We start from the raw sequence: 13,684 nt of genomic DNA, 5'->3' as shown, positions 1-13,684 counted from the left end.
CACAATAAGAAGTCCAGGGAAGGAAAGTCCCGGGTTTCGGCACCAAGTGTTTATGATGTGAATGGTGAAGGCAAATAAAACAGGGTCTGCTGAGTAGTAGTAACGAACTGATTTAATTAAACTGTTATGGAAGACGACAGGCCGACACGTTCATCACAAACATTCCCACCACACTCTGCGACTCTTCCCTCACACTGTCCACATGCTGTCCATTCGTGCAGACATGCAACACATGCACTTTGCGCCACCCGTGTATTGTTTCCTCTGTCGCCGCCGCACTCGTGCCACCTGGTCCTTCTCCTGGGAACTAGTCAACCACACACGCGGCCTTCGAGAACTGCACTGCACCTTGCCTCGCCTCATCTAGAGCTTTCGGTTTGCTTCTGTTGCCACTCTCTCCTCATAACTCCCCCCCTCCCCCCTTCAAAACGTGAAGTAGTACGAGAAGAGAGAAGCTGTAGTTCATGGTAGAGCCCCAACTGGTCTGCGTGGGCAATAGTTAGACGATGTCCCATAGTAGGGTAACTACACTAGTTGACCTAGGTCTGTGTGGGCAATAGTTCAACGATGTTCCGTAGCTATGCTAGGTGCAGCTAGGTGACCTACACCCCCTACAGCAATGGCACATAAATCCCCCGGAGTCGCACTGTTGGTATCCCTGTGACAGCACTGCAAGATGTGGCCTTATAGCACGAGCGGTCAGTCCACGCAGCTGGTCTGGATGGCAGGATGGCTGTGTTGCCGTGGGTTGCAACGGCCAGTAGGATGCTGCAAACAGCGCGACAGCCGCAGCCATCAACACTTTGGGTTGTGTTCCGGGCAGGCCAGTCACGTTCACAGCCAACTGGAAGGTAAAGTCCCCCACCACTTGGTCTGTTGGAGGCGGTGGCGGCTTGGACTGCAACTGCCTCCAAGCACGCTCCATGAGGCCGTCAACTGCTTAGCCAACTCTGCGAGATTTTCAAACTGTTTGCCTTGTACCAAGTCTTGGAGTTGCGAGTGCATTTCCGCAGCATGCGGCCAACCTTTACCGATTCCAAAACTTTACCACTCGTCCAATCATAATAGGCCGCAATCGTGTAAATAAATTCTTTTAAATTTTCTTGTGGGTGCTACGTGCGGAGCTTAAGTTCTTCTTCCAAGCAGTGCTTCGAGTCTATAGAAGAGAATTCTGCAATGAAGGCTGCAGTAAATTCCTCCCACGATGCAAACACGGTCACGAAGCCCCACCACAACTTCGCGCTGCCCTTCTGAGCAGCGGGCACAATGTGGGTAAGCCTTTTGTCGGCGGCGACACCGGTGACCAAACGTCTCCAGCCAGTCCAAAAACTTCTCGGGGGACTGGATGTTGTTGAATCCATTGTATTTTGGGAGCTGACCTCCAAAGGAGCGGCGTCGCCTGACGGTTGAACCGCTGCCGCTGCTGTCACACAACCTGCCGGCACTGTCTCTGCCGCCATCAGTCTTTGTCGAATTGCTGCCGCGATGTGCTCAGGTTGCATGGCGGAGCCAATGGTCTGCTCCAGCAGATGCTGCAGCAACTCTTCGGGCACGTTCACCGCCTCCAGCTCCATGTTGATCATGGACGAGCCCCCACTTTGATATGAATGACAACAGGCTGACATGTTCGTCGCAAACATTCCCTTTATTATCGCATTCTGCGACTCTTCCCCCATGCTGTCCACATGCTGTCCATCCGTGCACACCACACGTACTTTGCACCACCTGTGTCTTCCTTCTTCTGTCACCGCCGCACTCGTGCCACCTGGTTCTTCGCCTGGCAACTACAGTTAACTGCATTTGCGCGGCCCTACGAGAACCGCACCTTGCTTTGCTTCACCTATAGCTCTCGGTCCGCTTACGCTGCCACTCTCTCCTCACAAAGCGTAAACGCTTTTTCTACAACAGCATGAAAAGGTTAGCCCTGCTCAGTTTTCTGAGGGCGATTGAACATTTTTTGTCACATTCCTCTGGGTGCTCTGTTGTCCTTTCCACACGCAGTCTCTGCCTCTCGTCTCCAGTGCAAGGCCAGGTGTCCGTGCTGGCACGGCTTGCAGCATGTAACCCGTCCTGGCTTCGAAAGGGAGCACAATTTAGGAGTGTGCCAAGTAAACGGGCGAATGTGTAACAACCATGGACGGGGGCCATATAGCGTATGTGGGTTCCTACCGGGAAACTTCACATTGTTTACTGAGTCTGGGAGCTGACCGCAACAGACATAGCCGGAGGTCAAGTAAAAAGCAAATAATTGAAGTGCGCCACCCAAGTATGCCAGAACTACTATGCCGGGAACTCGCAGTGTTGTCAGCATTGCGGCAGAGGTGTAGTGCCGCATGCATTTTGCTTGGGTGTACTATGCTAAGTTTCAATGCTACCCGTGCATTGCTCTATGAAGCTTGAATTGCCTGGACATTAGTTTGACTATCTTATCTGGCAAGTCAGCACACCTGCCTATCTTACTCTGTGGACCAAACATTCATACTCACCAAGTGGAATGTCATCTTCATCTTCACTAAACTGAGCTTCATTCTCACAGTTCATTACAGAGTTGTGGTTGCCATCCAAGATCATCGCTCCTGGAGGCATGGGCACTGTTTCTTCCACTTTTCCTGAATACAAGGGAGGATCAATGGATGAGTCAATTCAACAACCAGCTGTATCCACAAGCCAAATCATGCACAAGCTAAGGTTTGTTTTATCAGATGGGAGTCCATGAAAAGGTTTCAAATGCCTAGCATTGTTAGTGAAGCATTGTAAGTAATTATTTTACCTCGGCATAACAAGGCAAGATGTATCTATGCGCACTAAATATCTGTTGGTATCAGATCTAAGCTTTGCTTCCTGCAGAATTAAAACCAAGTGTCGCAGCACAACAGTGATGAATTTGAAGAAACAAAAAATGCGCAAGCTCTCTCAGATCACTCTACGCTGCATGTAATAATATACGTCAGCTGTCATAGTTACTGTCACGAATCCGGAAGCCCCCTTCTGAGGTTTAGTCCCCCATTACCTTCGCCATCATGCAGGGGCTTTTTGATGTATTTGTGGTTAAGAATGACACAATCTTATTCTGCAGAAAAAGGTTATTTACAAAATCACTCACCTTCAACTGGAGAACAAAACTCTGTGAACTGCTCCCTGATCATTGTTCGAAGCTCCTTGTCAAGCTTAGGGTTGTCAAACAGAGGAGACAATGACCTGCAATATGACATCATGCATGTGAGCAGCTGATGTCAATATTCGGCATTGAAAAACGAATGTCGGTTCTACACAGAGAAAACTGACTTACGCGAGAACCCGTTTTTCCAAGATTTGTCGCAGTGATGTATAAATGCCCTGTTTCACCTGGGCTGCTAAGCTCTTGCAGAAGTTCGGCATAATCTGTAAAAAATCACCTTACATAAGAGCGCATAAGTGCATGGAACCACACATTATCAAAAGGCATGCCAAAAATGGGTGTAATATAGTAAGCAGAGACATTAGAGTTACGAGAACTTTTACGACTGCTACTTTTTTTTTCAAAATTTAATGATTTCGCATTGAGCTTTCAATGTGATTGGAGGGTGAAAAAAAGACAACAGTGCAACGGATTAGGACTAAGAAAAGAAGCAGACATTGCAAGGCAGACAATGCAAGCAGCACTTATGTTGTCCGCTTCTTTTCAAGACTTCTGCTTCTTTTTTCAGCTCCTTTCTCAACCATAATAAAAAGATGAATTAACTGTACTACTGATCTGCCTTGAAACACCAGGAAAAAAAAAAGAAGCATAGACTTACCCTGCATAGAAAATCTAATAGTGTGGCTGTAATGGCTGGGTGGGGACGCATAGAATGGTACATGACCAGAATGGCGGGCTCTGTAAAGATGGATAAATAAAAAAAAAAAGCTTGCTCAATGCCGCCTCTCATAATTTTGGTTCATTGAGAGCTAAACATTGTTGTTTGTTACATGTGACGACAACTAGTACATTCTCACTGTACTGACAACATGCATTAAATGCCAGGAAATTGCAAGCAGAAATGCAGTTTCCAGCATTTTCTATAGTATTACTATATCAAGTAAAATGTAACCTAATCAACAGCAAGTCTGTTCTGTAATACATGGCACACTGCTTCTCTTCAGCACATGTGTCCTGGGTTTGTCAGAAAACTTACATGCACCATTAGGCATTAAGAGTTGTGCATTTAATTGTTTTTACATGATGAATTTCTCAGAGAATAAATTGAAGAGCAGAGATGCTAAGCTTGCCCCATAAGAGAAAAATAAGAGAACAAGTCAAAATTCATGTAATGCTGAAGTTGAGATGTTGAAGCTAAGAGTATTTTTCTGCTGCATGCAGTTATCTGCTGAAGAGATAAAGCACCAATGCACTGAGGAGTGGAACTTTGTGTAGGCAAAATAGCTTGTTTTGTCAGAGCTTGCCAGAAACTTTGATGCCTCTGATAATGATCCGTGTTTGGCTCTCATGACAGTTGTTGCAGTACATACACAAAACGCTTGCATATTAACCTTGCATATGCTTTAGTATAGTGCAGACATGTGCAAAGCACATGGGAGTTTCAGGGGTTACCTATGCATGCCGCCTTTTGGATTTAGCGTTGTCGTCTTGCGTAACTATTGCAACAACATGGCAGTGTCTCGAGTGTTTCGTTGGTTTCAAGTTTGCTCTTGCAATTTGGAGTTATCACCATGTTTGCAAAAAAGAAATATTATTATTCATAATTAAACTAATTACAAACACTAAAATCAGCTTTTACTTCGGTCATTTCTTTTTGAGGACAAATTACTAATGCTTATTTGTCACTGCTTTCAGCATAAGTGTCTTACACAGTTTGTGGAATATTAAAGGGGTCCTGAACCACTTTTTAATAACGTTGAAAAGTGCATTTGACTTTAAACTACACTACCGTATTTTTGCGATTCTAAGCACCCCCCCTCTATTTTCGCAAAAAAATTGGAAAAAAAGTTTGCATGCGAATCTAAGCACCCCCCTATTTGTTAAGAAGAGCGCGTAGCCAAGGCCACCAAGCGCGCGATCTCGCTGCACAGCCGGAGCCATCAAAGTCCCGAGGTGGAATGACGTCCGCAGTGCGATCTCGCCACACAGTCGGACTGCAGAGGCGCACGGACTTGTGACGCCCGTGAGCCACGCGGACTTGTGACGCTCGCGCGCCGCGCGTAGCCTGGAGTCGTCGGAGTCCCGAGGTGGCACGGCGTCCGCAGCACGATCTCGCCGCACAGTCGGACTACAGAGGCGCGCGGACTCGTGACGCTCGGGCGCCACGCGTCTCGGAGCCGAGCGTCATGGAGATTTTTCGAATCTAAGCACCCCCCCTCACTTTGGGCATCGCGATCATGAAAAAAAGGGGGTGCTTAGTAATCGAGTAAATACGGTATTTCAGAAATATATTGTAGCAAGAAGGACTTCACTACATTCAGCAGAAGCAGAGTTATTGGCAATTAAAGATTGCCTTTGATCCTTTTCGTGGTGCTCCCGCTCCTTCTATGCCTTGTACTGCTGAGGTACGGCAGAGCGGGTGGTGCCCACAACACTCCACCTGCTGACTATCAATATGGCACACAGTTCAAATTTGATTTTGTATGTTCACATAAACGCCACTACTCCCGATTTTGCCGCCTATGGTACGCCAAACTTGGAGGTTATCCCTCAGCTTACGGTTAAGTTCACAGTGTCTCATCCCTTTGCTGTGCTACACTGTACTAGATAGCTACGCGTGGCTATTCTCACACCAAGTGGCATGAGTAGAACATTTCCTTTTGAACTTATCTCTACGACAATCACATAATTTTCGAGGGTCGAACAAAGTATATCTTCATGTTCACTCATGCGAGTGTGCCCTCAGCATGCACATGGGCTAAGCGATGGATGCCGCAGTCCAGGATTGTGTTGAAAGGATTCCTATCATAACGAGCTTCGACCATGATGGGGACGTAACTCGAGGGTTGTGCAACTCGGGAAGCATACGACCTGTTGGTCTTAAGTCATGCCACCTACAGATAATCAGAACACGCTGTTGTCTTCAGCGAGCTCGTCGCGCTACCCCGCGGTACCTACGTTACGCTACAGACGCTGCTACATGAGACTGTGGTGGCTAACTATGTGCACGACAGGGCTGAAGTGAGTGCTTGTGCTCATGTGGTCCGGTTTGGCCATGCTACGTTGTGCAGACCAGTTTTGTCCTGCACCAGCTTGACTGACGGATAGAAACCACATTCAAGTTGCGCATTGTGCGTAGTAGCTCAACATGAAGCGAAGCCTGCCAAAGCTTCAAGGAGTGAGTGCGCGCTATCGAGTGTACTCCTGGTCTGGCCTCAAGTTTTACGTGGTTCGAGGCTAGAGGAGTGTTGAAAACTAATAGAAATTAGTGATAGCTGACGGCTATGACACTGATAAATAGTGTGGGCAAGGTTTCATTTCTACACAGGCAGGCACGGCTGAGCGTCAGCGATAGTTCTACACTCGTACTTCCAGAAGTATGCAATTCTTATCGAAATTCAAAACAGAACTTTTCCCATACTTCATCCTGTTTATTAAACTGTGTCAATAAATGTACACAGTGACAGTATGAAGTGCACTGATCCAAACACCCTTGATTGATATCAGCTATTGGCCAATATGGCCTATCGGAATCGCTATGACGAAATATGGCAACCCCGAAAAGAGTGAGAAGCTTCTGTTGAAAAGAGAGTGCTTGAGAAAAAAGTGACTTTCCACTCCACTTGCAAGCTACATGTGGCATGCATGACAGCAAAGCTTGGCTGAGATGTTTACAGCAGCATATGCTATCTGCTGACTCTGCTTTTTCACCAAGCCCGAGGGGTGGTTCAGGACCTCTTTAATACTAAGCAAGTTTTTTCAAGAACATGAACATGTGGAGGGCCACAGCCATTTGGCGTGCATTCAAGTGTACAAATGAAAGGCTACATTAAGCCTGTTGGATGACTGCACAGAGTTTGAAGAAATACCAAATCGATGGAAGTCGCGATCAATGTCGGACTGCTTCTCTGCAACCACACAACTCTGTCCACATGCACTATGTGTACGCCACAGGCTTGTCATGAAGGGTGCTCTTGCTGCAACTGGGAGACTGCGAAAGAACATGGCCTCATCATGCAAGATAGTGTTTCCTCACCTATGTTCATGATGTTGTCCCTGTCAGGAGAGAAGAAGAGCCAGTCGTAGAACAGAGCCAGCTTGGCATTGGAAGCAGCCACGTTGGAGGTGCACGTTGTGAGCAGCCAGCCAATCACGGCCCACCGGGGGATGATGTCCGAGCAGAGCAGCTCGTTTGATGGATGAATAACGCCACAGATGAAGCGAATGAGGTCGCAGCGAAGTGACTGGCTCTCGGGTGTGCTCAGGTACTGCGTGCGACAAACCATGAAATGGTGAGAACACCTGTCCCAACACCAACCGAAGGCAAGACAAATGGCAGAGCACAGCGAAAGGAATGACAGCTGTGTGTCATAGCCTACACCTGGCGTCTTCTTCTACCTTCTTTCCTCTGTGCTTCGTCGGCAGTTTTAGGCTGTAAAAAGCTTTTCCACAATTGGCATTGAACACACCAAAATTTCCTTTGCCCAAGTACCCAAGAACACTGTGCTGTCACCACGAAGTGCCAACAAATTTCGGATTCATGCTTGTAAACAACTTCAACTTCCGCGTGCAACAGTGCAATGAATGAGACTCTAGCTGCTGCAGCCATTACCGTATTTTTCTTTTTTCACAATTTTGATGAGGTGCGGCCCTTACTCGGGACCGCACCTTTTGGTCCAAATGGTGCCGGCGCAGCCAGTGACTTGTGCACACCCCAGCTCTCGCCATCTAGTAGCAGCATGCGCATCTAGAGCGGCATGTGGGCTCATGGCATTGGGGCACCAAACGCAATTGCTTCTCCATTGGAAAATTTTTTCCAAATTTTGGGCTGCCAAGTTGGGGGTGCGGCCCTTACAATAGGTATGGCCCTTACACGAGTCTATACGGTAGGTTACATGCCAGTAGTGACGATTGAGAGAGTGACCAAGGCCTAAAGCAAATGCTTCCCAGGTTACTGCAAATGCTAGCATGCTCATTTTTTAAAGCAGACACACTGAAAAAGAAATATATACAGTATATATATATATATATACATATGTGCCACACTTATCGTGAGAAGTTACGGTACGCAAGCTTCTTGAATACGTGTCAGGGTACTAGGCTACTCGCAGGTTCGCAATGTTTCTATAATGTATTTTTTGCAGGAGGACACGCAGCTGATTGATGCTATGTTTACAACACATTGTGGTTTGTGGCTCTAAACGAGCTGTTAATAATGACAACTTTTACTGTTTGCCCCTGGTGTCATTACATATTACAGTATGACACAAATAAAAATAAAAGGCTACTATCATTGCTATTATAAATATCATTATTGCCCAGATTATAAACATGCATTTGTCCTCTGATCCATATTGCTGTTTTTCTATGTGTTTACACTGCACATATAAACTTCTTTTTCATTACTTGTTGCATTTTCCCGACATCTCCTGGATAAAAAAGGTGAGATTGTTGGTGCTGGTAGTAGCCAACCTGATGCAACAGGCTGCCAAAAATGCTCGTCCAGAGTCTCTGGTGTCCTCTAGAAAGTCACAAAGCATAAGAGTTCTATTGCTTACCTGCTTCTGAAACCATTCTTGGTAACGCTTTTGGTTCCCAAACTTGACCTGTGATGTAAGAAACGTAATCTTGCGCTCCATATCTGGTGTTAACCGGCACTGAAGAAACCTCCGCGATGTCCTCTGTGTGAGCAGCTGTTGAACTCCTGCAATCAAAGTACAGCAGCCAGCTCAGGAGCGCTGATTACATACGTAAGCACTGTTGCGGGTCCGTACTTCTAACGGTGCTACCTATACTTACTTTTTTAGCACCCAAGCACAATAACTAATGTGTGCTCGAGCTTCTTAAAAATGAAAGAGCTTTTAACACGAAATTTGAAGTGTTTCATTCAATAAAGGCCGAGTTAGACTCAGGTTACCTATCACCGATACAAAAGCGGGCAGCAAATTAGAGTGCCGAGAAACCCTAGTGCTTCAGCACTGCACAGCCCAATTTTCGAAACAAAAGCTGGATATGAATAGAACAGAGGTGATTTTGAATCTCCTGACAACAACACATCTTAGGCTCTACTGCAGACTTCAACTGAAACTTTGTCTCATTTTGCTCTCTGAAACACAGTACACAGCTATATATAGCGTAAAGCTTTTAACACACAAAACATGGAAAAGATGAGGCACCTGTTAACGTTGGTGAAAGTGAAGCTGGGTTGAAAAGTAGGTCCCGCCACAACTTCTCAAACTCGGGTATCCGGGCCACATTCTGGAGTAACCGGATCAGGTCCCGCCCGATCATGGCGCACTCTGTAAACTGCACAGAACAATGCGCACGACAGCTACTCACTCAAAATTTCAGCTTTGGGATTGAAAGCTAAAACAACTTGAAAGTTATGGTGAGGTAAAGAAAACTTTGGCGTAGACAAGAGTATAATGTATTTCAGTGTACAATGTTTCTGCCACATAATAGCCTTCCAAGATTAACAAAATAAAGAGAACATTTTAATAAAGAAAACCTAGAAAACTACTAATGCGGCTTGTTTAAAAAATGTCTAATGTGTGTTCACCGCATTGTTTACACCAGAAGTCACTAACTCTTTGTAGTAATGTGTTGGGACCAACCAAACATGCGAAAATATCGGTTCCGGTCAGATGATAAGAAGCGCCTGACATGCACGCTTGTGTGTGCTGGTTTTTGCTTCGTGTTTGTTGCGGCACTTACTGATATACAGTGCAGACCACTTATAACGTAACCGCTTTTAGCGCGGGACCAGTTATAGCGTGGGTTTTTTCGACCACCGATATATCTCCCATAGAACTCAATGTATAGAGGGACCGTTTATTGCGTAGGCGCACGAAGCAGAATACCGATTATAGCGCGGCACTTTTAAGCGCACGACCATGAAATCGGTGCACAGAGCACGGCCTTTTCTAGGAGGCGTTGAGCACGGCCCGCACGGCCGCATGGTTGCCAGGCGCGCAAACGCGAAGAGCGCGGGCGGTGACCGGTGGCGAAAAGTGAAACAAAAGTCGCAGTTTCCCCCGAAAGGCAAAGCATCAATTGCGATAGCAAATTTACTAGTAGAGTATACGGAGTAAGGATAGTAGTTTTATCGCCTGCATAAACTTGGACACATCCGCTTACTAACTGAATTAACAAGCATGGTGTCAGCGCGCACAAGCAAACATGAATAGATCGCACTCGATGACCGAGTAGAACGGTAGCGCACTCCCTTTTTTTTTTCTTTTTTTTTTCAGGAGTGGGAGCGTGGGCGTGCGCGTGGAGACCAGTCTCCAGACAAAAATAACAGCGTTCTTCCGCTGATGCCACACTTGTCAGGAGAACATGGTTTCTGTGCTATGTTCCGATTGTGTTGCATGTGTGTGTGTGGGTGAAATATGTAATAAATTGTGTTTGAAAGGTGGGTTTGCCCATTTGGCATAAGCAAAAGCCGAAAACAGCATGCTTTGGTTATAACGCGGTACCGCTTATAACACGGATTTTTACAACTCCCGCGACTTACGTTATAAGCGGTCTACAAAGTAATTACTTTTTTAACTACTAATAATTGCACTTTGCAGCGTCCGCATGTGAGGGCGACACTTCCTTTAGCGGAACACTTGAATGCTTTTCGTGGCGTGAAGCACTGAGCAACATTCTCAGCAAAGCAACGTTATTATTGCGATAGCAATTATATGGACACTCCAAGCGCATTTCTGCCACAACCATTGTCGTCGCTGTGAGGTTCCGTATAAAGTCCAACGGCAATAAAATGATCGCCGCGCGCTGTACGCTGTGTGTGTGAGTGAAAACGTACGAGGGTGAGCCGGAAATCGCGGGTCTATGTAGTGCACGCGAGGGAGGAAGGCAGGCCAGAAGCGCGCTGTCTTTCGTGCGCGAAGCACGGGTGCGAGGCGACGGAGAGGGAGGGGGGGGGGGGGGTGCGTTATGCTCCGTCGGCTGCTACTCACAGCGCGGCCAGTGCGCCCGTATCTTGAAAGCGATCTGCGACGTGGGTGAAGAGCCTGCCTGCGCGGGCCTCATCTTCAAAGCGATCTGCGATGGGGACAAAGTGCATTCGCCGAGTGCCGGTAGCTTCGTATGCGCTGTGCTTTCGACGTTTAGTTCGCGTTAAAGCGACATGAGAGACAGCGCGAAGGTCAATTTGCCCGCTGCTGCTGGCGCGATTTCTCACTCCAGCGTTATTACAGCGACTTTCCACGGTCATCAAGCGAGATGTGTTCATGTTTAGCTGCGCGCGTGTCACCGTACTTGTCTATTTAGTTAGTAAGTGAACGCTTACAACTTTATACGGCCCACTAAACTACTATCCTTTCTTCGTATAGCTCTCTACTAATTTGCTATCACAATCGATGCTTCGCCTTTCGGGCGAAACTTCAACTTTTTTTCCAGTGTATGTTTTGTGGAAAGAACTCGCGATAATTTATCGAATCGAAAGATACTTTTAGTGCAGAGGAGGAGTACATTCCCCCTTCAGATGAGAGCACCGAAAAAGGTGATGATGAGGACGCAGAAACAGTTTCTGTGGTGATCGCTTACTATGTGATACTGGTTGGAGACGGCACACTGTACGAGAGCATAAGGAATAAAGAACGTTTTCTGAAATAAATCACTTAATATGCGATTGTTCACGCTTGTGCTCTTTCTGCACAGCGTCCAAAGTGCGCGAAATAGTTTTTGACTCGAACAGTTGTAAAGTGGGTAAATGCTCGTGGCCACAAAGAGTGAAAACAATAAAGCAAGTGCATGAGAATGAAGAAACAAAATAGCTTTGGTGTGCAGCATAGCAGACCCAAAGTGAGCTCACCTTTTCTCGCAGCATGGAAATGCAAAAATCCACTTCTCGTTGCCGCAGTGTAAGAAATGGCAAGTTTCCATGGTCCACGATGAGCCGCAAGTATGTGTATACAGCCGTTGCAATCAGCACGGGCAGGGAGGCTAGCCACGCACTGTAACACAAGAAGTAAGCGCAACACACGTTAATGCATGTTCAGGCATGACAGACAGCAATGCCATTGACTACTTCTTGCTTATACAACCACGGAGGCACTTTTGCAAGCCCTTGGTAAAAAGGGGGGCTCATAAAGCAAGACAGTCATAAATAGGCGGTGGCTAACTAAACTCAATTCATGTGCATACATTTATTTGCACATATATCAAAGTAGTAAATGACTGTTTCTTGCAGAGAAACATTTCGATGAAAAATGGCACCAAAAAGTGTGTTCAGAGTACAGTGACTTTAGCATTGATGAGCCTCGAATGAGCGTCAGGTTGCCTCACCTGTTTTCGATGAAGATGTCGAGCATTGCTTCTGCAAGCCATATGTTTTTCGGCGTTACGTCGCCACCTGCGAAGAAAAAAAAAGTAGGTGGAGGGGGAACATACATCATAACCATGCAAGAAAATGTCTTTAAAAAAATACATTAGCATTTGTAGAATGGCTCTGAATTACAAAATTACAATGGACATAAATGAGCTGATGTGAGCACTATGATTATAAAGTCGATGGTGTGAACACTAAGGTACTGGCTGGAGTTCCATTCAGACTAGCAAATTTATTGTTTTGAGGCACACCCAGCGCTACACCTATGTTCAAGGATCTACAAACAGAAAGAGCACATGTCCCAGTCATTTCAAGAAACACCAACTTGCTTATAGCTGCAGCTGTCCAACAATAAAACAACACGATTCATTCCCCTGATGTAGCCTGCGACTAAACAGAATTGAGGCATCAAGCGCCATGGTCCACACTGGAAGAAAGAAGGCCCCTATCTATTTCTCACCTTCATTTAACCCTTCTGTGAAATTTCACAAATGTAGTCGACAGCACCAGATACAAGAGTACTGGGGCTGTACGCTAGGTCATTAAATTTGGGGGATACTTTTACTTTTGTGAGAAGTATTGCCCAATGCAATGTCTCATAGGAGTGACGGGCACCTGTCTGCTGGGTGCCCAATGAATGTGCACCGAAAGTGATTTGCATGAAAGTGACTGACCAAGAATACGGCCGCTGCTAATCAATGGTTACAGAAGTTTCTTTAAGCTGTAAGCAGCTGCAATGCCGACAGACACACACTATGTGCTGATAAGAACAACAGGTTGGTAAATGCTTCATATGTCAGAGGATGGGAGAGTGTACCTGCGATCTGCCTGAGAAGACTTTGACAAAGATTGTCGACTCCAGGCACTGAATTCTTGATGAGCTCCTTTATTAGCCATATTAGCTGATGAAAAAGAAAGAAAGAATGCCAGTTAAACTTCACACAGAGCATGCAGAACAAATGAGTAGATGAACATGAGCATTGGTTAAGAAACAAAAGGTTAGCCAAGTGAAGTTTACAATAACTGCTTTCTGAGGCCAATTCTGACTGGGAGGCATAATGGGAGGCCCTTCATACACTTGTGGCACTGTTAAGCTTTACGCACACCAGCTAGCGCATAGAAATCTTGTGGATGTCAAGTCACCCTGTAATGACATCGCCACCGACAGATGCAATCAGCGACAGGTTAAATCTGAAAGTGATGATTCACGCATGAACAACACAAAATCG

The 13,684-nt window shown here is 46.1% G+C and overlaps 1 protein-coding gene across 1 annotated transcript in view; it reads right to left on the bottom strand.

Annotated features, from left to right (window-relative positions):
• Positions 1–13,684, bottom strand: part of LOC119442838 (integrator complex subunit 3-like) — a 48,501-nt gene that overhangs the window by 30,977 nt on the left and 3,840 nt on the right. Inside the window, exons 5-14 of the mRNA XM_037707877.1 lie at positions 13,273–13,357; positions 12,413–12,479; positions 11,940–12,081; positions 9,295–9,424; positions 8,677–8,822; positions 7,155–7,386; positions 3,777–3,856; positions 3,290–3,381; positions 3,104–3,198; positions 2,487–2,609 (exon numbers count right to left, since the gene is read on the bottom strand). Of these exons, the coding sequence (XP_037563805.1) occupies positions 2,487–2,609; positions 3,104–3,198; positions 3,290–3,381; positions 3,777–3,856; positions 7,155–7,386; positions 8,677–8,822; positions 9,295–9,424; positions 11,940–12,081; positions 12,413–12,479; positions 13,273–13,357 (1,192 nt within the window). The remainder of the gene's footprint in view (positions 1–2,486; positions 2,610–3,103; positions 3,199–3,289; positions 3,382–3,776; positions 3,857–7,154; positions 7,387–8,676; positions 8,823–9,294; positions 9,425–11,939; positions 12,082–12,412; positions 12,480–13,272; positions 13,358–13,684) is intronic.

This window comes from Dermacentor silvarum, chromosome 2, assembly GCF_013339745.2.
Source record: "Dermacentor silvarum isolate Dsil-2018 chromosome 2, BIME_Dsil_1.4, whole genome shotgun sequence".
Lineage (NCBI taxonomy): Eukaryota > Metazoa > Arthropoda > Arachnida > Ixodida > Ixodidae > Dermacentor > Dermacentor silvarum.
The sequence above is the reverse complement of the archived record's forward strand: the minus strand, read 5'-3'. Positions and strand labels throughout refer to the sequence as shown.